Source organism: Festucalex cinctus, chromosome 3, assembly GCF_051991245.1.
Source record: "Festucalex cinctus isolate MCC-2025b chromosome 3, RoL_Fcin_1.0, whole genome shotgun sequence".
NCBI classification, from domain to species: domain Eukaryota; kingdom Metazoa; phylum Chordata; class Actinopteri; order Syngnathiformes; family Syngnathidae; genus Festucalex; species Festucalex cinctus.
This window is the reverse complement of record NC_135413.1, coordinates 16,679,025-16,703,616: the sequence shown is the minus strand read 5'-3', so window position 1 is coordinate 16,703,616 and position 24,592 is coordinate 16,679,025. Positions and strand designations below refer to the sequence as shown.

The 24,592-nt window shown below is 37.7% G+C and overlaps 2 protein-coding genes and 1 pseudogene across 5 annotated transcripts; 2 read left to right on the top strand and 1 right to left on the bottom strand.

Moving 5' to 3' along the window:
- Positions 1–706: 706 nt before the first annotated feature.
- scamp5a (secretory carrier membrane protein 5a) lies at positions 707–7,561 on the top strand. Of its 2 annotated transcripts, none has more exons than XM_077516161.1 (7): positions 707–874; positions 1,575–1,652; positions 1,731–1,850; positions 3,218–3,374; positions 3,457–3,558; positions 5,168–5,285; positions 5,363–7,561. In XM_077516161.1, the coding sequence occupies exons 2-7, from the start codon at positions 1,646–1,648 to the stop codon at positions 5,549–5,551; spliced, it is 693 nt and encodes a 230-aa protein (XP_077372287.1). In that variant the 5' UTR covers positions 707–874; positions 1,575–1,645; the 3' UTR covers positions 5,552–7,561. The 2 variants fall into 2 exon arrangements, with proteins under 2 accessions (XP_077372287.1, XP_077372288.1); XM_077516162.1 differs by having other exon boundaries at positions 714–874; positions 1,595–1,652.
- A 923-nt stretch (positions 7,562–8,484) lies between these two features.
- On the bottom strand, positions 8,485–18,117 carry LOC144015809 (ubiquitin-conjugating enzyme E2 Q2-like). 2 transcript variants are annotated; one of them, XM_077516160.1, is made up of 13 exons: positions 17,503–18,117; positions 15,719–15,823; positions 15,520–15,645; positions 15,385–15,441; positions 15,148–15,297; positions 12,463–12,547; positions 11,769–11,829; positions 11,589–11,679; positions 11,441–11,499; positions 11,288–11,336; positions 11,110–11,205; positions 10,114–10,180; positions 8,485–10,022 (listed from the first exon to the last, which is right to left on the bottom strand). In XM_077516160.1, the coding sequence occupies exons 1-13, from the start codon at positions 17,659–17,661 to the stop codon at positions 9,991–9,993; spliced, it is 1,137 nt and encodes a 378-aa protein (XP_077372286.1). In that variant the 5' UTR covers positions 17,662–18,117; the 3' UTR covers positions 8,485–9,990. The 2 variants fall into 2 exon arrangements, with proteins under 2 accessions (XP_077372286.1, XP_077372285.1); XM_077516159.1 differs by having other exon boundaries at positions 15,148–15,300; positions 17,503–18,115.
- A 2,206-nt stretch (positions 18,118–20,323) lies between these two features.
- On the top strand, positions 20,324–22,815 carry LOC144016710 (UDP-glucuronosyltransferase 2C1 pseudogene; annotated as a pseudogene). The gene is made up of 2 exons (XR_013282982.1): positions 20,324–20,545; positions 21,019–22,815. The product of XR_013282982.1 is annotated as a UDP-glucuronosyltransferase 2C1 pseudogene (transcript).
- The last annotated feature ends 1,777 nt before the right edge of the window (positions 22,816–24,592 follow it).

Genomic DNA, 24,592 nt, shown 5'->3' with positions numbered 1-24,592 from the left:
TTTGGATCGTTTAGAAAATGGTTAATAAAAACAACACAACGCCCATAGTAACCAATAGGGGGAATCTGGAAACGTAGGTTAGCTATATCTGTATCGTTTCCCCATGAGAGCCCTCTAGGGCTAAGCCAATTACAATATTTAGCTAATATATTAAAAAATCATTTTTGAAAATGTATCCATTGACAAATTACGAAAACGATGACAAAGTTCAACTTTACTTGTGTAAATCACACTTTAAAAGGACAACACAATCCCACAGTTGAAAAAGACAGACAATATTCACTAAAACTTTATTGAACATTATTAAGTGATCATTATTACATGGCAGCAAGGAATGTGAAGCTATTTAAACACTTTTTTTTAAAATACAATGTGTGCACGTTTTAGCAGATGGAGTTCTATTGCAGTGTCTTATGAAGCGGTGTAATTTGTCACTTATCAATTTGCAAAAAAGTCCGCTCGTGTTTGTTTGTTTGCTATTATATTGTTTATTGTTAGCTATTTTGCTTGCTTGCCGTCCGCAATGAGGCGCTTGTAATTTATGTGACGTCACTGGCATGCAGCCAATCGTGTTTGTGTAATCATCTCCGAAGCAAACTGCTGCCGATTAAACAGCACTGTTTCGTGATTGGTCGATTCGGACCAGCAGCAAATCCAGTGTTTTTGTTTGACACTTGGCCTGCCCGGGCGGACAAAAAAAAAAAAAAAAAAAAAACACACATCACGTGATCGCCTCTTCCTCCCAAACCCATCATTCGAAGCCCAGCGTTCTCTGGCGGATCCGTCCGTTTCAAATCGTGCATTTGGACTAAGATTCATTTATAAGATGTTTTTTAAACAAACCGCGAGATTCTAGCGACTCACTAAACGCAAGGTAAGGCCCTTTCTGCACACAATACCATTCATCCACTCCGTCGAAAAGCGTTGAAATCCAAACGGATTCCGTAGCCTCGCTGTCCGGGGGAAGAAGCGCGGATGCACCCGTGACGTGACGCACAGTGAAGGACAGCGCTTCACCATCGCCCGGCATCGAGATGCACGGTTTCTCACTTGTATCACCGCCGTCGTCAGCCGACAGAAAAACACATTTGATATAGATTCGGGATCACAAACGTTCAAAACAAAGCACAAAAAAAATGAATAGGTTTGGCAGTTCATTTATGCAGAGATAGCTTTCATATGAAGGCAGGAAGGATGATATGCCCTTCATGGCATCCACCATGCTGTGCACCAACATGTCCTCGACCCGCCGTTACAATAATAATGTAGCGTTTTTGTCATGTATGAGTTTTGTGCAATATGTGAATCCGTTGGTTTGTACGTATCACCATTGTTCCCGTTTCAGTCCACACGGCCACGTTGATCCAATCTGTTATCTATATTACACTAGCTTTCATATGGACTCACTATTCATTCATTCATCTGCACAAACAACAAGCAGATTTAAATATGGATGGATTGGTATGACTGGGTAGAGCTTCTCCTCTATTTGTATGGGGGTGGAAAATCTGTCACAAGAAGGCCTGTGCACGTCATGTTCTCGCTCTGTCTCCCTCCCTCTCTCTCATTTTTAGCACTTTTGTTTTTACGCCAGCTGATCTTAAAGCTATTCTTTGCAAGCAGAGGAAAATACACAGCTCTCACCATGGCAGGTATGCTTAAACCTCCTTACCCACAGTCAGAACGAAAGCATCATACTGCTCCACTAAAGTGTGTTTTTGCAATCCTAGAGAACAACTTCCCTCCCCTGCCTCGATTCATCCCCCTCAAGCCGTGCTTTTACCAAGACTTCAATGAGATCCCTGACCAGCGTCGCACCATGTGCAAGCGGCTCTACTACCTGTGGATCTGTGAGTGTTCCTGTTGGTTTCTGTCGTGCAGCGACTGCGACATTTTGCGTTGTGTGTCATAAGCCGTTCAAGACAAACGGCTGTTTTACCCAAAACATTGTCCAGTATAGCTGCAAGACCAGAGCGACAGCTCTCATTGCAGTTTGCAATCCAGCTATTTCATGTAAACATTGATAGAGGCATACAATTTAAAGGGGAAGTCCCCCCCACCACAATATTGACAATATATATGTTCCATGCAGCACCACTAGTCTAAATACTGTATTGTGGTAGATATTGCATTAGTGGAATCTGAGTTAAGCAGCAAAATCCAGCATTTTTTTATTTTTTATTTTATCAATATCACAAGGCGGCCATTTTGCCACTTGCTGTCCAGTGAAAATGACATCACAGTTGCTCATGTGACAACCAATCACAGCTCAGCTTCGGAAAACAGGTGAGCTGATTGGGCGTTGCCTGAACCCTGGGTAACTATGATGTCATCTTCAATCGACAGCAAGTGGCAAAATGGCCGCCCCTGAAGATGGATTAAAAACGTCTGGACTTTGCATCGTAACTCATATTCCACCGATGTATTAATCAGAATGTCATGTTTAGATTAGTGAGGTCACATACATATTATTGTCAAGAAATGTTTAAGGTTTGCTTCTGTTAAAAGTGATATTTCAAGTGTTGTGATTTGATGGTATTATGATTCAATTCGGTACAGCTGTAGCTGTTGTCACTTTTTTTTTTAAACTCATTAAACACCAAGAATGACTTTAGAAGTTTAGTGCTAAGGTCGAATTACTGTGTCGTGTAATACATTTTTTCATTCGGAGGGATTGATAATGGCCTTTTGCAGGACTGTCTCAGAAAATTAGAATATTGTGATAAAGTCCTTTATTTTTTGTAATGCAATTAAAAAAAATAAAAAATGTCATACATTATGGATTCACTTGGAAATACTTGCAGCTGTTTCGAGTTAATTAGACGATTTAAGTGATTTAGTTGAATAGCCTACTAGTATATATTTTCATGATATTCTAATATTTTGAGATAGGATGTTTAAGTTTTGTTTAAGCTGTAAGCCATAATCAGCAATATTGAAATAATAAAAGGCTTGCAATATTTCAGTTGATTTGTAATCCAGAATGTATGACATTTTAGTTTTTTTTTTAAATTGCATTGCAGAAAATAAAATGACTTTATCACAAAATGTAAGTGTGGTGGAAAAGTAGATATGTTATCACTGAAGTAGAAGCAATCTAGTTGTAAATAAATTGTAGAGCCAGTCTCATTTAGATTAGTATGATGTCACTGTGGGGAAAGTGAAATTCAAACAAAAATAAAAATCTTGACTCAACTATCTATTGTTTCCGTGACAGTGAATAGTGCCACACTGGCTGTTAATCTGATTGGCTGCCTGGCGTGGATGTGTGGCGGGGGCGGGGCCACCAATTTCGGCTTGGCCTTCCTGTGGCTCATCCTCTTCACTCCTTGTTCATACGTGTGCTGGTTCAGGCCCATCTACAAGGCCTTCAAGTAAGCCGCTTCGATTTCCAGGCGTGACATCTTGGAAAAACAAAACTCTTGTTTCTGATGTGCAAACCTTTCCTCCCTTTAGGACGGACAGTTCGTTCAACTTCATGGCGTTCTTCTTCGTCTTCATGGCCCAGGTTGTGATCAGCATTATCCAGACTGTCGGCATTCCGGGTTGGGGAGTATGGTAAGCTTTTCAAATCCATTGAGGTATCTAATGGGTTGCATCGCAGTATTAACACTCAGACACATTTTTTTGTACAACTGCAATATCTAATGCAGGGACATCCGAACTTTGAAGACTCTAAATTGTGTACTGGTACTGGGACAGACTCCTGGTGTACACCCAAGCCGAGATTCAAACTTAGAAACTCAGAACTGCGAGGCAGGCAACATAGAATGAAGCCTTTTGTAACAAATAAATTTAGAAAAACACAATCGAGTCCTAAAGTACATGACCGATTTTCTACTCTTCAAATATTCCATTTGCGCTATTTAATTAATTAGAGTTTTTACAGTAAGTGACGCAGGTTTGAAACATCATGGCAATTTTGACACGCCGACTTGAGAATGCCTCAGAATTTCGGCACATACAAGCTTATTGTAGGGTATTTTTAATTAAAGCTTTTCAGCCAATTGGAGAAGGGGTCCTCCCAGAGGAGGGGTCTGCAACCTGCGGCTCTGGAGCCACATGTGGCTTTTTAGTACCTCTCCCATATGAAAAGCAGTCCAGTCCTTTAGCTCCCTGTGGATCTTTTTTTTTTTTTCCTTATGTAGAAATTTATATATAGATATATATAGAAATGTATATATTTTTTTTACATATTTGATTGTATTTTTTAAAGATAATATATTATTAAAAGGAATTAATGATTAAATAAAAAAATAAATATAAAAAAAAAATGTCTGAGTCCACATTTTTAAGTTGTCAGAGAAAAAGAGAAACGAAAGGTAGATGAAAACGTTTTTTAAAAATTCCAAAATGTGAGCATAAAATGTCCAAAACAAAAGAAGAAAGGCAGACAATGACCATAAAGTGTCTTTGGAATTTGCAAAAAACTCAGAAAATTGATTAAAAAAAAAAATTAAAAAAAAAAGGCAGAAAAGAAAACATAAAAAAAAAAAAAAAGAAATCCCACAAATTGCCATCAAATGTCCACAAAATTGCCAAATATGTCAGAAAATTGCTAGCAAAAAAAAACAAACAACAACAACATAAAAGGTGCAAAAAGGAAGAGAGGCAGAAAATATCCAAAATGTGTCCGTCCATAAAACTGCCAAAAATGACAGAAAGGCAGAAAAGGCTAAAAATGTATGAAAAATTACAACCAAAAAAAAAAAAAAAATCCTAAAAGAAAAGACAAAAGATAGAAGATAATGCATCACTACATACTGGATGCTTTTTCTGTTATGGTGCAGCTCTAATTAGTGCTTTGGCCCTCAGTACATTGAATGGTATGTTAGTTTTAAGTCACTTAAAACTAACATACCATTTCGTTCATCACAATTCAATCAAATGTTTTGCGGCTCCAGACAGTTTTTTTTTTTTCATTTATTTGGCCTAAAATGGCTCTTTTGACAGTAAAGGTAGTGTTTGTGGACCAGATTTTTAGTACGCAATATCACACCAATATATATTTGTTTTCTGACAAAAACTCACATTTCTGCGCCCAAAATCAGCTGGGATAAACTCAATTTATCTGACATTAAACAAACACATGACTGGATCTCAATTCGCTAACGTAATGTGTAATGGTCGTAATCGAAAACAGTACCTCTTCTGTTGTGTCCATCAGCGGCTGGCTGGCCACCATCACCTTCTTCAGCACCAACATCGGCTCGGCCGTGGTCATGCTGATCCCCACTATCATGTTCACCGCAGTGGCGGTGCTCTCCTTCATCGCCCTCTCAAAGGTTACTCGCACAGTTGAAATCACACTCCCAAATTTCCTACTCGACGCTTGGGCTTCATCACAGGCCGTCTCGTTCAGGTGCATAACTTCTACCGCGGCAGTGGCGGCAGTCTGGGGAAAGCCCAGGAGGAGTGGGCCACCGGGGCCTGGAAAAACCCCCACGTCCAGCAGGCGGCTCAGCAGGCTGCGATGGGGGCCGCCCAGGGAGCCATGCAGCAGAACCAGTACTCGGCAGCGCCCACATATAACTACGATGATCCCATGTAGGACAGCCAAGGTTCTTCGGTGGAAGAAATACAAAAAAAAAAGGGGGGATGAATTAAGAACACAACTCATAATTAGGTGCCCTTCATTAGATGTCACTTCACAAGCTGAGAGGGAGAATCATGTCGGGGCAAGTGTTAGGTGCAAATGTACTGTACATTTATTGAACATTAGTGTGAATAAGTTACTTTTTGTATAAGAGGGACTCAATCTTTCCCTGTGTCACATCTTCATAGCATCAACACTGGCATTTATGTATATGAAACACCTGGAACATCTAGCTTGTTTACATTTTTTTTTTAACTTTATTGAATTCCCAAACAGCAGAACAAACACTTAGCTTAGCATAGCAAGGCTGAGACCAGGAACACCAGGGAGTTAATGCGCACATATTCTTACACAAAACAGTGTAAAACCACTATATGACAGTCTTATGCGAAGCTGTATAAATGATATGTACTGCTCAAGAATTTTAACATCAATTTTGTAACCTTTGGATGTTGTTTCCTTATGCTAAGCTAAGGTTGCTAGGCTAAGTTTGTAATCTTAAGGCTGGGGCTCTATTGAAATATTAAGAACCAATTTACAATGTTAATGCTTAAGGTTCTGTTATGCTGCAATGTCAAACGCACATTTTAACATCTTCATCTTGGTATGTGAGTTGGAATAGTTAGCACCAGTCTTTCCAATACTTTCTTAATTGGCGTAATTCAATCTTTGTGGTACAGACTGGTTGTGTCAAAGCACAAACCATTTATTGGAAGGGCAGAAAACATATATGGCGGCATTCTTAATTATTTTATCTGATTTACCTCTTAAGACACGTTCCATAAAAAAAGAGTCGCAGTTGACTGGATAAACATTCCAAATCAGTGGCTTGAATCTGGAAGTTGGAACATACAATGTGAATAGTCGATGTTGTTGGTGGTCATAGCAGTTGTGTGAACAGATTTCCCTCTTTGACAAAATATCCTTCCTGTAAATGCGTTTTAAAAAAAAAAAAGCCTCCTTGTATCTCCAAGCTCTGGGTGTCATTCATTTTGTGGCTGTCGATGTTATTCCACGAGTAGTTGTACTGTGATATTTATGACGACGAAAATTCAATCTCGAGGTGAAAGTGGAAGCTGTCGGTGGAGGGTCACAGATTCAAATGTCTTGAAAAATTCCCTAGATGGTTATTGCTAGTGACACTGTATTAGATCTGAAGGAAATGTACAAAAAAAAAACATGTAACTGACTGCTTGTTATTTCCAAAATGTGACTTGTCTTGTCTGATTGTGATGATGTGGTATTCTACATGCAGTTTATTTAATATTTCAGTTATTTTGTGTGTATTTGTGGATGTTTGGATGAGTTTCAAGCACATAGTCATGTCTGCTTTTCCCTTTTTTTTTTTTTTTTTTTTTTTTTTTAAATCGTTTAAATACAGGAATATGTTTTATCTATGTTCTCTCTTGACACAGGTGCTCAGTGTAAACCAAAACTGTCAAGCAATTTGAGTAGAGCAATATACAATTAGTTGAGCTCCTGTGTTTGGACTTTGGATGGAGAATGGCGCTGCTCTCAAATTGAAAATTACTACAGTAGTGTCATTTCAGTGTTTGTTACACGTCCATCAGCTAACTTATGACTTGTAATGTGTACAGCTGTTCTTAAACGGACAACGGAATGCAAGTAGGTGATATGTGAGCTTGTAGCACCCAATGCAGCCGACGCGCAATTTCACATTTGCTGTATTTAAGCTTCCAGAAAGCCATTTCCTCCAATGTTCCCAATGTGTACTGTTTGATATGTATAATCATGTACTATAGCTTACATAAGTATGGATATAAAATAACTTGTGGGAGTGAGTAAACATCATGGATAAAAAAAAAGTTTGAGGTGGATTTGAGGCGGTTGTCTCCCTGAGGGAAATGCATGTTTATTTATTTTTTTTTCTCGGTGTGTGTGTGTGTATTACTTTTGTATTTGGCCCAACCATAATAGATATTAAAGTTATTGCTGAAATTTTCAGTTGGAATATGTCTTCTATGCACACAAACTCTATCGTCCAATGTGTGTGTTCTGATTAAATTGCATGTTTGAACATTTTCAGGGTTTTGTGAATAAAAAGCATCATTTAGAAACTTTTGTCAGAATGAGAATGACAGACATCTTTCATAAAATCAAACCTTTTTTTTTATGCCACTTTTAATTATTTCTAGGCTGACAGACAAAAGTGTTTGATGGCTTAAGGGTTAGATTCCTCTGCAATCTTCTTTTTTAAATCAATTCATTTAATTTTACATTGTGTAGTGGAAAGTCTTTTTTTGTTTTTTGTTTTTAAACTGTTGGTGGTTCAGACCAATCACAGAGCGACATTGTGTTTGGGGGCGGGACATGCAACTGTGACGAAACCAGGAAACCAGCGCCGACGTCGGAGCTAACAAACTTAACATGGACGAATGGACGCTACAATTAATTTTGTTCTCGCATAATGACTCACCGTTTCCTTGTTGAATAGCGAGAGGCATTTCGTGCATTTCTAGCTGGTAAGGTGTTCGTGCTTTTCCTCCCTTCGACAAGAACGAACACGAAATTTTCACCCGTGGCCGTGATTGGTTAACACAAACGTGTAGAATGTCTCACATCGTCCAATCAGTTCGAATTATTGGACAGAATGTCCCGCCTTTTCCCGACGAAATTACTGTGGAGAAGTACCAAACACATCCATCTGGCTATTGCCAGGTTAGGAAAGTAGTCATACAACAGCAAAAAAAAAAGACCTTCCCACTAAATTTGAACATAAACAATTGGTCTTCGGGGGGAAACAAAGATGTATTACAACTTTAGTCATATAATGTGGATAAAATAATTGAACCAAAATAGCATGTTACTCTGGAATACAGGATCTCTTAATTGTTAAAGATGCATAAATGAAAAAAGTAAGACCGTAATAATCGTAAAATTCTTTATTCATAAACTTGATGCAAGTTTACAAATTACTGTACATGGTCAAAATGTCTTCAAATGAAAAAAAAAAAAAAAAAAAAAAAGGAAAATTAAAAGAAAAAAAGAAAAAAAGAAAACCAAAGCAAGCAAATCGTGCCAGATGCTGTTATCTTGTTTGTTGGTTTAAAAGATTCCACTTTTCGATACAGGCCATTCACCACTGCATGACTTTCAATCTTAAAAACACTCTCTCATTTTGCCCCTCGGGGGCACAATTTTGGCATCGGCCAGGTAGGCAACACGATCCTCTGAGGTGAGCACACGTGTGGATGTTACAGAATGAAAGACAAAGAAACAATGCCGCCAGACCAGAGCTGCATTCCAGTGCCATCAGAGGAAGACCTCCAGCAGTTGGCATGTATAAAGCACTGATGATTCAATTACAATGGGACTGATGGTGACGAACCATCCTTTGTGTTACTTTGTGCCTATTTAAATTATTTTTTTTCTGAAACGTGATCAGAAGCTGAGCAGATGAGTCAGTGCCCACTTTAAAACGTGGAGGGTGACTTAATGCCTTGACTCATTTTGCATTCTTTCACTGTTCAGCACTTATTTCACATTTTACGCCAAAAACAACACGGAAGCACATCTGCATATTGTAGCGATAAAGGTTAGGCTTACTTTTTCCCCCCACTACGGGTAAACCCAACTGTCATGTAACAGGGCTGTGGTTTCACAACTCAACAGGGGAGGCGCAAACCACTACAATCAAAAGGTATGCCAGGACTAACAAATGGCTAACCCAATTTACTCTGTGCGAGTCAAGTGGCATGCAAAAATATGATCATGCCACAACTGAGTGTCACACTGCAATAGAACGCTTGTTGTGTGGACAGGAATAAGGCAAAAGAGCTCCTTAACGTTCTTATTTCTGCTGGAACACGCATCATGCTCTGTTTAAATCAGCAATGAGCGAATACTTAAGTCACCCTTCTCCATTTTTTTTTTCCGCTCCACAATCTCTTTTAAAAGATTAACTGGCAGGGTCATTTCAATGTAAAGATAACCATCCAAACTATGACAACTGGCTCATTTATTGTCTGGGATGCTCCTGTAAAGCTTGAAAACAATAACTGTGTACCTGTTAACAAACAAAACCAAAAAAACAAAAAAACAAAAAAAAAAAAACAAGTGAGGTGATGTGTCACTCCAAGGGCTTTAGAATGACTTTTAAAACTCTCATTTAAAGTCCACTTTGTCAAAAGCAGCTAAAGAAGAAACATTTCCCCCCCCACACACATTCAGACTGGAGAAAAGACAATCGAAGATATATGAACAGGGGCATGTGACGCCTTCACATCATACGAAGGAATACTTGTCAGATGAACCAACCGGATGGGTCTGCAAGGAACGTGATGCACTCCCAACAAGTCAAATAGGGGGAAAAATACTCCAAAGAAAATGAGACACTTTGACCCATGTTCCCAGTGCATAGTGATTGGAGCTGCTTATCCATCCTCTTTAGGGGGTGTGTACCAACCTGGGGCGGGGGAGCAAAAACAAAAACTTCACTAGTGCACCCGAACATCTGTGCGAGGATTGATCCCAAAAAATGATCAACATTTACGTACCGTTCTTTTCATGAATCTGCACAAGGGATTTGTATGACTGTTGTGCTCTGGCAAGATTGTACTGGTTCTATGAGACAACAATTTGACATGGTTTAATTAAATTAAATTCAGAATTTAGCAGTAATAAATTTAATAATAACGTATATATTTGTGGAACTGGAACGAAGTTGTATTTTACAATTTAAAAAAATGTGCACAAGTTCACAAGTTGCTTCATGTTAAAGATGAGATAGCTCTTAATATAGCACTGCGCTGTCACCGTCTTACAAATGCAATTATGCCATCTAGTGGCAGAAAAATGAGCTCAACACAAATTTAATTTTAGCACAATTTTTATGAATTATTATGAAATTACTAACACTAAAAGATGCAGCCATATTTCTATTAGTTTAAAAAATATTCCCACTTTTGTTAACAAGAGTATGAAAACTTGAAAAAACAACATTTTATCATCCATTTAAAACAGATATAAAATTTGCGATTAATCCTGAATTAACTATTGAAATTGTGTGATTAATTATGATTAATTTTACTCGCCTGACAGCCCTAATATATAATTATCTAGGTTTATTAAATTACAATATATAAAAACTAATTTACAAATAAATTAAATAAATTCAACTAATTATTAAAATTTCATTTCAACTAATTATTAAAATTTCATTTCAGTCCGACTTCTTTTCAGTAATGTTTGACTTCCTCTTACACTTCCAAATCCATCATTTCAAACTTAAATGTACATTTGCAGTGCTCTCCTAAAATGTTACTCTTCCTAAATAAGGCAGTTTTACACCTTTTACCAGCGAATGCAAAATTTAGTAGGGATGATTACCGAAGACGGTACTTTTTGTGGTATGGACCGATTTGGGTCCTTATTGGGTATGAGCATCGATTCACATAAAATCAAACGCGCCATGTTTCGGTTCTGAAGCACATCTTTCAAAGTTGTGACTGACTGTGCGGGAGTGGAGGAGTTGACAATTTAATTGTTATTACCTTATTGGCCCCAAACTGAACTCTGGCCTTTCCTTTCACTAGAGTTGCATTTATCTGCATAATAACGGATTCTATGGAATAGGCACTGCTCCAGCCCTGCAACACAGAACAAAACAAAAAGCAACATTGTTCGGCAGGAAATCATAACTCGTGTCGTCAGACAAACTCATTTACACACCTGCTTTGTGAGAAGCTCCATACACAAGGCTCCTCCTCCTAGAACATAACTGGAATAATGATAATAATCATAAAAAAACAACATAGGCAATAATTTGTCAAAAACAATCTGTATGTGAACCGGACAGGAGTAGATCAGCACACGTTCACTCACCCTCCGGAGAGCACAGGCGCGACAACCCGCACAAAAGGCGGGTCAAAAGGAAAATTATCCTGACATGCCAAGGAGAAAAAAGAAAAAAAAAAAAAAATTGTTTTGAGTTTTGACACAAATCTTGGGTCAAAAAGAGAATTTGACTTACTTTATAAGAGAAATTGAGCAAAATATAGTCCACTCCTTCCTTTTCTTTTAAAACCTGCAAATCACTATGCAGCGGACTATCTGGATCTACCCTAAAATAAATAAAATCAATAAAGTTCAAATCACCCAGAACACACAACATGTACACGGGACATCATGACAGGAATTCGTCTCCACTTACGTCCTTAACTTGATGTGCCAGTCATAAAGGCTGTCATTGACTAGTTCCACTGAATAAATACCTGTGAAATGACACATACGTAGTTATGGGAAGTACACATACAGTACATGACATGATTACTAAAAGGTAGGCAAACCGGTGAATGTTGTCAACACACACACACGCAAACACTTAAAAGTGTTCAAACAGGAAAGAGCTACTGTCAGAATCAAAATAATAGCAGGAACAATTATTTATAACACTGCTGGTGTCGCAAATGCCGGTAACAATCTAATAGGCACAAAACAGTAGTGGATATACAGTAAATAAGTAAGCTCGTCTGCCTCACAGTGAAGAGATCCTGTGTTGAAATTGAATGACTAACTTTTTACCCAAAAATTCAATCAGTGTGACTTTGACAAATATGCCAGGATCCTAGACAGTGTATATGTGTATATATATATATGACAATTCCTAGATTCATTTTGTTTCTTCTAAGTGAATCATGTAAATATATATATATATATATATATATATATATATATAAAATCATTAATTATAAAGATTTTCCTCATGTACTTGCAACTTGTCATTTATATTCTTTCAGCTATTATTTTACTGGTTCAATCTTTTTTTTTCTTTCCTGGTAGTGAGACGTGTGATTGGTTAGTATGACTCATAATTCATCGGATCATAAGATTCCGTTGAAAGTCACCTGTCTTGTAACTCTGTGATCTGTAGATCTCCCTGAGTTCCTTCATGAGGCGGTCCGAAGCCTGCACTGAGCCAGAGACGGCGCCCTGAAAAATACACAATTGGGTTTACTTCAATGCAACAGGTAACTTATTATTCAAATAGGGGGAAAGATAATTAAGCTAAGGTCACATCCACATAAAAATAAATATTGTCTCATCTGAATCCCATCATAATGTTGTTGTTTTTTTTGCAGCAGCAGCAGCAGTTGCTCATCAGCACTTTGAAACTAGAGGGCTGTGGTTGGAGACCAACTGCACAGAAAAGGCAACTAATATGTCACGCTGACATCTCTCCTTTAATGCTGTCGATTCTGTGCATATACATAATCACTGAACACAATATCGTGCTGGTCTTAATAATGACAAAATGCTCTAAAAAGCCTGGCAGTCAATAAACTAAGCATCACTTACACACACACACACACAAAAAATGAAGACATGATTACACTAGAATTTATCCAACCGTCTTCAAAGTTGGCGTGTTTCATCTCAAGATGTTTAAGATGAATAGTTATCAAATGCTTTATATATCGTTGCACGCTGTTGCCGTGGCAATGCGGTGTATGTCATGAAAAATGAAACCTAGATGAATACTCATGAAACTGTACAGACATAAGACCTAGCAAAAACATTATGTTTTAGAGGATTCTTGTCCTATATGACAGTACCCCAACGTACAGCAAGTGAGGATCCTTTATAGCTGCTCGCAGCTCTAGTTATTGTTTCATTTTTTATTTTTATTTTTTTTATAAAGTTGATGTACTGTGAAAACGACAGAGCGTTCTGTGGCTGCCCATGATTGTCTATGCCTCTTTGAATTGATTTATGTGTCATGTGCTGCTGTTACATTGGCAGTTAATGATGAGAGGACCTTTATTTCGTTGCATCATTGAAAGTGATAGGACCTTTAAACTGGCATACATCTGAGGCACAGCACGAACAGCAAGTACCCTACGGAATATCTAACAGTGGGAGTGGGGTTGCTACTTGTGTGGTGTGTTCTTGTGGCTTCATCGGTGCATGTGGTCCCTTCGGAACACAATGACTGTGAGTATTGCATAATCTTTGTATGTTAATTGTGTGTTGCATTTGACGATGACTGCGGGTAAAATACAGATGCAGTAGTAACATGAAATGTGTTTTTACTGTAGTACATACACAAATTTGTCCCTATATCATTACGTACGCACATTTGACGCAAAAAAACGCGATTCATCAAAATTTGTACTTGAATTTGTGCATACTCGGCGAAAAAATTTAGAAACTTTTCAGACCATTGCATACGCACAAATAATGATAGATGAGCTTTTGAAAAAAATGTAAATGCAAAACAAACACCTGTCATTAAATGAAGAATTTGTTGAGTTGACCAGTGTGCTGAATAACCACGAAGAACACTTATCAAGACTTTAAGCTCCGTGCCATTCAAGTGTGTGTAAATATCCATGTGCACAGTGTTGAGAAAAGTCAAAGTTTTGGTATCGAACAACTACACGTGCATGCAACTGATCTTGGAACATTTACATAAATTTACAGTTGACAAATGCCTGTCAAAAAGATTAAAGGCACACACATCGCTGGAGTTACTTGTGACATAACTCTTTTTCTGGCGCGCCCAACATTAGTGTCACGAATTTTATTTTGCTTTATCAGCCATACTAAAAGTTTTGCAGGGAAATGTGCAAATTATTATTACCATAAGCGATGAGATGCTCACATTGCAAGTATGTCACGGGCAGAACTGAGCGAGCAAGCAAGACACAGATAGAGGGACAGAGAGAGAGATGAGATGTGTGTATAAAACTACCTGTGTATTTACAGTCATAAATCTTACTTAGCGGGTTTTAACTTTTTTTTTTTTTTTTAAATATTGATTTAAAGTGGAGTCAACCTTAAACATTTTCTTGACAATTAATATGTTATATGTGACCTCACAGAGTCTAAACATGATATTCTGATTAATATTACATTTGTGAATATGAGTTATGAAGCAAAACCCAGCCGTTTTTATCCATCTGAGGGGGCGGCCATTTTTCCACTTGCTGTCGACTGAAATTGACATCACAGTTGCTCGGTGGCTCAAGCAACGAACAATCACAGCTCACGTTTTCCTGAAGCTGTACTGTGATTGGTTGTTACCTGAAACCTGATGTCATCTTCAATCGACAGTAAGTGAAAAAAATGGCCAACCCCTGAGAAGGATAGTAACAGCTGGATTTTGCTGCTTAACTCATATTCCACTAATGCAATATTTACGAGAATACCATATTTAGACTAGTGAGGTCACATATAACATATTAATTGTCAAGAAAATGTTTAAGGTTGACTCCACTTTAAATCAATATTAAAAAAAAAAAAAAGTTAAAACCCGCTAAGTAAGATTCATAACTGTAAATACACAGGTAGTTTTATAGTTAAGAACGGACTAATATTCGTAGATCAACGCAAACACGGACCGATGCCCATAAGTGTCATAAAATGATGGAACATATTGTCAAGAGTTTTTTGGGGGGTTGAATTCCCCGTTAAGACATTTTAATGCCAAATAATTTTTTAGATTAATGGTTTAGGTAACATAGTATCTTACCCTTTACACTTGCTAAGTCAATACGCTTCATGGAGAAAAAAACCCCCCAAACACCTACATTCAAGTGGTCTTGTCTCTGATTTTTACGGATCTTCTCCAAAATAGCCAGGTGTTCCTTTTCAATCCCATCATCTTCAGACTTCTTGCCATCCACCGGCTCTTCTTCTTTCATGTCGTAATGGTCCAAGTCTTGGTCGAGGTCAATGTCCTGCTGCCACAGTGCATCAGTGGTGTTTAGATAAAAGGGTAAAAAAAAAACTCAAAACAATTTCCCTTAATGAAAATGCATTGGCACCTCTCCCATTTCTTCCTCCTCATCTTCCTCCGACGTCACCTCATCTGAAGGTCCGTGCTGTAGTGTTGCGAAATGTGTATTACAAAAGCAGGGATAATTTGCGAATTTTGAAATAACCACCATTTAAGCGCTTACCTTGGACCGCTCTTGGATAATGGGGCCCGCAGGCAGAGGCTGGTCGAGCATTTCTACGTCTGGATGCTGAGGCAGGTTGTAAAGTCGACATAGGTCACAAATGAGACGCTTCAACTGCTGAAGAAGCTGCACGGAAAAGGAAATCAAGTTCACAATTTCCCCTCTCAAGAGTAGTCACTGACATTTTGAGAAGACTTACCAACGTGCTTCCTTTCCTCACATCCTCCAAGCGCTCCAACACTTCCGCCAGACTTGGATCATCGGAGTCAACAAACCATATTGGGGACGTTGAGGGATAAGATTCCTGCAACAAAGGAAGACAGTGTGTTAAAACAGCTGACAAGATAATAGATCAAGATAAAACTTTCTCTCTGCCTAGATTTTTTTTAAAGAAAAAAAAAAACATTCTTTAAGAAGTTAAATCCTTGGCATTTGCCATGTAGGCACGTGAGCCTGCAGATAAGGCGCATAACATCTCGTCGACTTGCTCCATTATGTGGTTAGTTAGTATAAGCATCTCTAACGCAACCATATTAAAGGAATGGAATGTACGCCGTGAAATTGGGTGAACAGACGAAAACATCAGAGCATGTATTCATCTTCCCCCTTGTATCAGTCATGTTAGTTAATCTCTTTATTCCCAAACGTTTTCTGATGGCAATCAACAAAAACTAATTCACCATCAACGTGATTTGATAAAACTAGTCATTTTGGTCATATAGTGAAGTCTATTGTGAAGATCATCTTGAACATTTTGCACGTGTCCCTGAAATTGCGGTCCACCCTGTCACTGACGAAAGCCACTGATGTTTTCAGTGATATGAGTTTTGTCTTTCAATGAAGGTTAGGAAAATATATAACACTTTCAGGAACCCCAAAATATACTTCCAGCCCACAGTAACCTTGTTAATTATGCTCCTAAACAATAGTTCAATTAGTGCTCATTAAATGCTAACATTAGCCAAAAATGTCCATCCTGTCATTGTCCACGCAAGCTCGCCTATTTCACCGTTTGCAAGTACATTGCTTGCTTGCAGTTAATTTATTATGGTAAAAGATAATAGCCTAATAACATCTACTTAATACAAAAAACACAAAGTTGGATGGAAAAACTACACTTTTTGGGTAAAATGGGGAAGCCTCAAAGTCCATCCATTCATCCATCCATCCATCCAATCTCATCATGTGCCTTCTTTCTTGTCTGTGACAAATTTGTCCCTGGGGGCGACCAATAAAAGTAACATGAACCGAAAGTATTGCTTGGTATCTAATATTAGATGCAAGATACGAGATGTCATCCACAGTACATCGAATCCCTTCACTAACATTGTTTAGTGATATAAACAGGTGATATCAAGCCCAAGCAACCTGATTATCAAAATATTACAAATGTTTAAATGACAGGGGCAGCCAACATTCCGCTTTCCCTTAAAACAGCACATTAGCCTGGATAGTCCGTATTTTAGCTGACAAGTCCTAAATACTGTTGTTAATAAATGTAAATATTATACAAAAACGCCTGTTTGTACATTTAGGACATTCGGGACAGTGTTGACGGTTCAAACAGCGTTGCTACGACAGGTAAACATCTGTGATGTCGGCTAAATGCATCAATTACCGCCGTGGATTAAAGGGTGATATTGTGATAAAGTTAACTGCGAAGCTTTGCGGTCAAAAGTGGTGGCAAGAGTAAAGCGAATATTTTTGGCTAACAAGGAAAGCTAGCGTTCACGTTACTTTCAGCCAGGAGAGCGCTAGCAAAAAGCTACTGCGGCGTCGTTTCAATGTACGCTTCTTGAAAGTTAATTTCACGCGTATAGAGCCTTGTTGTGATTGAATTCAACGTAGTCACCGAAGACAGAACAACGGAAAACAGTCTACTTGGTTCGTTTGAGCCCCGCGGAACTAGGGGGGCAAACTGTGTGTTGAGTCTTGTGTTGTGGCTAGCTTAATACGCAGGCAGAGCTGGCCCCGAGGACCCACCGTGATGTTGCAGTGAATGATCAGCAGCTTCTCTCCTGTTACGTTAAACTGGCAACTGAGTTCGTCGGGTTTCCAGTCTATGATTCGGAATCTTTCGTGGTTTGGGTCAAAGATTGACTCGAGAAACTTCAATTCGGCCTTCAGCCCCGACACCGACATCTTGTACTCATCTCAAAGCAAGCAGGCCGCTGGCGGAGGGGAAGTCTGGGCGGAATGCAGTCGAGTCGGCTCTGCGGATCTCGCATGTTAGCGTGAGAATAACAACAAAAGGACTGCGGGTTAACGTAGAGTCCCAAGATAAAAGATGACAACGTTCTCAACAATTTAGATGTACGATGCATCAAGGAGTTAAACGAAAAGACTGTGTTTCCAATACATCATGATCAGGACAAAAAAAATGCCCCATTCATCAGAATATATTTTTTTAAATTCATATATTCAACTTATTTTTTTTGTTTCTGTTTCATCCTTGTTTAGCAAGAAGTGAGACAAGTAGTCACACCGTAGCCTACTTAATTATAAAGTACTTAATTAGAAAGACTTGAGTTGAAAAAAAAAAAAAGACGGGTAACAATAGAACCACTGACTCAGGTAAAAGTAAAGTACAAAATGAAATGCAGGCACGTGCACGGGCATTTGAAGGTGCAGGTGCTCAAGCCCCTAAAAAGGGGCACCCGTCACCCAACTACTCATGCCATTAAAAACACGCACTGACATAGCCTATATTTTTTTCTGTAAATCACAGTCAACTAAGTGAATGAAAGCTTAGTGGGGATAGAAATTCTATACAACTCTGTTCAAATGGTAGGTTTTTGTTGCACACAAAAAAATAGACCAAGATAAATCATTAAAAAACAAACAAAATGAAAAAACGTTCTCGTTGTAATTAACAAAACAAATACATAAAGTTACCTTATTTAAACTTAATTAAGTAGCTTCTTTTTTTTTTTTTTTTTTATACATTTATTGAACATAGAATAATAATACAGAAACCAGTCAATCCAATTTACATGAATCCCAGGTAGCTCAAAGAGGTAAGCAAATTCTTCATAGATATTAATTATCAAGTGACATTTCTTGTTCGTAAATTTAAAAATTAAGGTAGCATTATTTACCACTAGCCACCAACGCCTGGTAAATGCGAACAAACTGGATAGTTAAAGAATGCAAGTTGACACGTGTGTGCCATACAGCTAAGTTATTATATTTGCAATTTTTTTTGTATTATTTTCTACTGAAGCCCTTACACAGTGTGATTATTTTTATTTTACTTATTTTTAGGAGGGAATAAAATAAAATAAATAGGGTGTAATGTCTAATGTAGACCAGCAGAGGGTAGCGTTTACTATTTTACTTTCCAAAAGAGAGTCTTAATTCTTGTTTTGTTTTTTTGTTTTTTTTAAGCAAAGAGCCCCATGTATATGTGTACATTGTAGAATGAGAATACAACATAATGATGACTATAGATTGTGTTTTATATTGGAATTAATTTGTTTATAAAAATGTGCTGCCCAATGGTGCAGAACGTTGACTTTGTAGTTAAAGTGGATTCCCAGATTGTTGGACAGCTGGTCCTGCTACCAGGTCTTCGGGTTGGATTAAAAGAAAGTTTGTAATTTACCCTAACCCAATATCTAGACCTGCTCTGTGTGTATAGAGTGAACTAGCTGTAATTGGGGGGGAAATTCAATAAATTTTTCTGTAATCGTAACAAAGTGTAAAACATCTGCTAGGTAACTTTCATGAAATATGATTTTTTTTCTCAATTCATTTTCAATTTGTCATTCAAAAAGTGAAAATGCAAAAATACTAAACGTAGTTGTGCTACAATTGATATCTGATTGGATTTTGCAGGTGTACTTAATGAGGTATCCAGCAGGTGGAGTCACTCAGTGGTGTGTCTTGCCTCTAGATGGCGTACACTGAAAAAAAAAATTCAAGCACCAAGTAAATGTGACATTAATATACAGTATATGTATGTATAGTTACTAAAAATGTAGAATATCATCAGGATGAGCATTTGATTTAACAGCATCAAAAATTATTAGTAAAAATCCAACAGAAAACTTGTGTGAACTACTCGTACTAAAATTAAGTTTATGTCTTTAAAATAAATTAGTATTTGAATCACAGATTACATTGTTTAAATGTTTTTAATAATAATTGTATGTTTCAACATGAATTTTGATAATGCACTATTAATATCAATTAGCTTGAAATATATGTAATTATCAAACAAGTCAACTCAATTTTATTGGACAGTAACTTATGTTAAAAAAAAAAAATCTAAATCAAGTACCGTCCGGATAAAGTGACGTCATTCCCTGGCTGCAGGCATGGAAGGGCATGCGCAGATGTGTTGGCGGGCAGAGTGGATTTCATTTGAGCATCAACTTGACCTGACCGTTCCATCACTCAGTGTTGTGCTTAGTGCACCTTTTTTTTGTTTTCTTTTGTTTTTTGCTTTATCTAACACATTGAACTCAAAAGCCAAAACATTCTCAGCCTGTATGACGCTGACTATTCTGTTAATTTCACACCCAATATCCAATATACTCATTATCTTTGAGTGTAAAAATCCATCCATCCATCCACTTTCTTGACTGCTTATTCCTCACAAGGGTCAGGGGGTTGCTGGAGCCTACCTCAGCTGGCTTTGGGCAGTAGGCGGGGGACACCCTGGACTGGTTGCCATCCAATCGCAGGAGTGCAAAAATGTTTCACCAATTATATTAAGTAGCATGCAGCATTAGTTTTTTTTTTTTTTTTTTTTTTTTTTTTTTTAGTGTAAGTGATGAATGCCCACGAGAGAGCGGCAGAATGCCCAGTCACAGGGCGCAATTTATTGTTTGCAGATATCTTGTCTTCGAGTGCACGCCTTCTCAGATAAAAGAGGTGTGCCACAGTTCAGTTACGAGACAATATGCTTGCTCGCTTTTGCTGAGCCTGTTCCAGTTGCTTTGCTTTTGCAAACACACACTTGACCAATCAAATAACAATTATTGACATCTATTTTGAAGGATTTGCATCTCACACACCTTGGGTAAGTCAGTATTTTATTGTTATTATTATTATTATTATTAGTATTATTATTATTATTATTATTATTATTATTATTATTATTATTATTATTATATGTTTGTTTTTACAAAGTTTAATGTGTAATTATCTACAACTTAATCTCAATAAATTTTAACATGATAGGTTCCTTTATTTCAGTCGTTTAAAAAAAAAAAAAAAAAAAAAGTGAAGTTGATGTGTTACACAAATTATTTAAACCACAGTTGTCAAACTCAATGCCCGAAGGCCAGATTTGGCCTGCCACGTCGCGTATATGTAACCCGTGAAGCTTGTGCCTCAACTTCCATAATTCTTGCAAAAATATAGATCAACATTTTAAAACGTCATATGTAATAAAATTATTTTTATTACCAAATCTCTTTTCATGGTTTTGAACATGACACGTGCCAGCCAGACTAACAGTAGTCTGTTTATTTGTTTTCGTATTTTTTCAAGGTCTCTCGTGGTCACGATGACAAAGTCTGACGTGATCACCTTTACTCTGCTGTTGATTCTACTGCCGTGTGTATTTGGAGGAAAAATATTAGTGTTCCCTTTGGATGGGAGCCACTGGATAAACATGAAAGGAATCATCGAGGAACTTTACGCCAAAGGCCACAAGGTCACGGTGGTGCGGCCGTCTGATAGCTGGTACATCGCAGAAAAGTCTCCTGTGTACACGTCTGTCAACCTTCATGGTCAGGATGGTTTTAAGGATCATTTTGAATCCATTTTGCCTCAACAACTGGAAATGCAGCTTCAAGGGAGGTCGCTATCTCTTCTGCCTCGCATTTGGAACAAGATTCAGAATGAGTTCTTGATTATCAGTCAGTTTTCTTTGTTTCACGAGATGCATTGTGAGACAGTAGTTAAGATGTTTGAAAATGAAACTCAGATGCAGTCGTTTTATAATGCCAAATATGACGTCGTGTTGACTGACCCCGGCTTAGGCGGAGGGGCATTGCTTGCGCGCCGTCTCCACGTTCCCCTTATTTACAACGCCAGATGAACCTTGCAAGGAGAAGCTCATGACCTCATTGCCCCATCCCCTTTGTCATACACTCCCTTTCTCGCAGCGCGGTTGACAGATAAGATGACGTTCCCACAACGAATCGTCAATGTTTTATCCTACATCATGGGTTGTCTTTCAATGAGGTACATATCAGAACCTCACTACAAACCGATAGTGAAGCGCTACTTTGGTTCTGATGTTGATTACTCCACATTTTTTTTGGATGCTGACATATAGCTTTTGAGAAACAATTTTATCTTTGAATTTCCACGACCCACAATGCCGAATATCGTCTACATGGGCGGATTTCAGTGTAAACCTCCGAAGCAGCTCCCTGCGGATATGGAGGAGTTTGTCCAGAGCTCTGGAGATCACGGGGTGGTGATCATGACTTTGGGGACTCTCGTTGCAAAGCTTCCGAAAGATGTCACCGAGGAAATTGCTGCAGCCTTTGCACAGCTGCCTCAGAAAGTTGTATGGAGGTATGTGGGACAAAAGCCTGCCAACCTAGGCAGCAACACTTTACTGGTTGATTGGCTTCCACAGAACGACCTCTTGGCACATCCTAAAACGAGAGTATTTGTCACACATGGAGGCATCAACAGCGTTCAAGAAGCAATTTACCATGGAATTCCAATCGTAGGACTTCCATTATTTTTTGATCAGCACGATAATCTAAACAGAATTCGGGCAAAGGGAGGATCAGTAAATGTGGATCTTGCTGCGCTTGACAGGCACATCTTTGCAGACGCACTCGTGACAGTTCTTCACAACTCGTCATACAGAGAAAACATGCAAAGGCTCTCAAGGCTGCAAAGGGATCAGCCAATGAAACCAATGGACCAGGCGGTGTTTTGGATCGAATATGTTATAAGGCATAAAGGAGCTGGTCATCTGAAGGCACAATCCAACAAAATGTCCTCGTTTATTTATCACTCATTTGATGTCATTGTAGCTTTGCTAACAGTGGTTTTGCTTGTGATATTCACCTGCGTTTTTATTTTGAGATTTATGTGCACAATGTGTTTTAATGGGGGGAAAGCAAAACACGAATAGTTTCTTTCTTCAATTTTGTGAAGATGAAAATATGAATATAAAAATACCAAAAACTTAAGATGTTGGTCTACTGTTGTTTTCAAGACACTAACGTTAACATTTTTTAAATAGCAACTGGTTCAATTAAATCATTTATATATTTTTCTGAAGATTGTTAAAATGAAAAACTCGTTTCCAAAATGAGACAAAATACAAATTGAAAATTTATCACCATGCCATTCGTTGTGTACACATACTTTTATTAAACTTGTTTGAACTGAGTTTCATTGTTTAATTTATCCCTCCATTTCCTATACTCTATATAGTCTTCACATTTTTTGGGTAATATCTTAAAATAAGCCAAATAGTTTTACATGTATGCATGTTTGTAATAGATAATTTCCATTTTCACAATTTCCTACGGGATGAATTGATTCTTAAACAGGCTGGAGGGTGGCTAGCATTCCAGTGCTGCTGTACTGTACTTTAAAATGTGAATACAAAACCCTTCTTACTGGCACTATACATTAAAAAATAAATAAATAAATAGGTGAATATAGGATGTAACTTTGGACCCATTGATGGTATCTCCCACTGATATCTATAGAAAAGCAATGGTTCATATGCAATAACTATTTTCCGTAGGAGCCATGGCTACCATTTTATGCAGTCAATGGGGCGCTTGATAGCTGTTCTGAGTGAAATAGGATTAAACTTCTACTTAAGATACTGGTGCTGTTGAGGCTTAGTTAACCTGAGAAGTTGACCTAAAGCATTGTAATTAAAGTAGACATCTTTACAAATGGCACTGGTAGTGCTTGAATTATAGTGACAACTTTAATGAAAACTATTTATTTAGCGTTTTCACAACAGCTGCTACCGTACTTGCACAAATTGCGCAATGCCATAAAACTTTATGCAACGGGAAGGTCACTCAATAGAGCACATAACAACTGCCTTTTACCCCCATTCTAATGTAAGACCAAGGGTCACCAACCTCTTTGAAACTGAGAGCTACTTCTTGGGTAGGCTACTGTTTAGTGTGACGGGTTAATACATGTCTGAAATAAGAGTTTGGTTCAAAATTACTTTAATAATATTATAATAAGTTATTAATAATTTATGATACTCATTGTGAGAAATAAGCGGTTAAGAAAATTAATGGATTTTCAGACGCTGATCATGTTAATGATGCCTTAGAATAATTAGGAAACAGAAAAATACATGCAACACTTTCCCCCCTAGATCTCTGCCAGTGTTCGCATTTTTAAATTGTCAATTGTACAACATTCCTTGAAAATTACAATGTCCTATCACTGGTGAGCTATTTTTAGAACAGCCCTGTTGATCACTCATGTGGCCATTGCAAGCTACCTGATGCCCATTGTCACCGCATTGACGACCCCGAACTGGACTGTAGTTCTAATTTATTCAGTGTTATCTTCATTGAGAAAAAAAGAAAAATCTGTGTAGGCTGTTGGTACTACGGAAGCGTATTATATTCACTTGGGAAAAAAAAAAACACTCCTGTTTTTCTACATTTGGAGCTTTGTTTTTTGAGTATTTTTTTTTAATTTTCTGTTTTATTGAATATTTTTTTCTGTTTTTTAAATATATTTTTCCTAAAACATTCTGAAAAACAGAAAAAAAATATTCACAAAACAGAAAACTCAACTCAACTTTATTTATAAAGCGCTTTAAAAACAGGCATTGCTGTATACAAAGTGCTGTACATGAATCTGAGAAAGAAAGAAATTGGTTGTGCAGTAAATACTTTTTTTTTTGGGGGGGGGGGGGGGGCTTTATTTTTTTATTGTCTGTTTTATTGAATTATTGTTTCTGTTTTAGTTAGAATTTTTTTGTTATAAAAAAAACAAAACAAAAGAAACAGCAAAAATATTCAGAAAACAGAAAAAACATCCAGAAAACAGAAAAAAATATTGAGAAACCCAGAAAAAAAATCTGGAAAAACAAAAAAAAGTA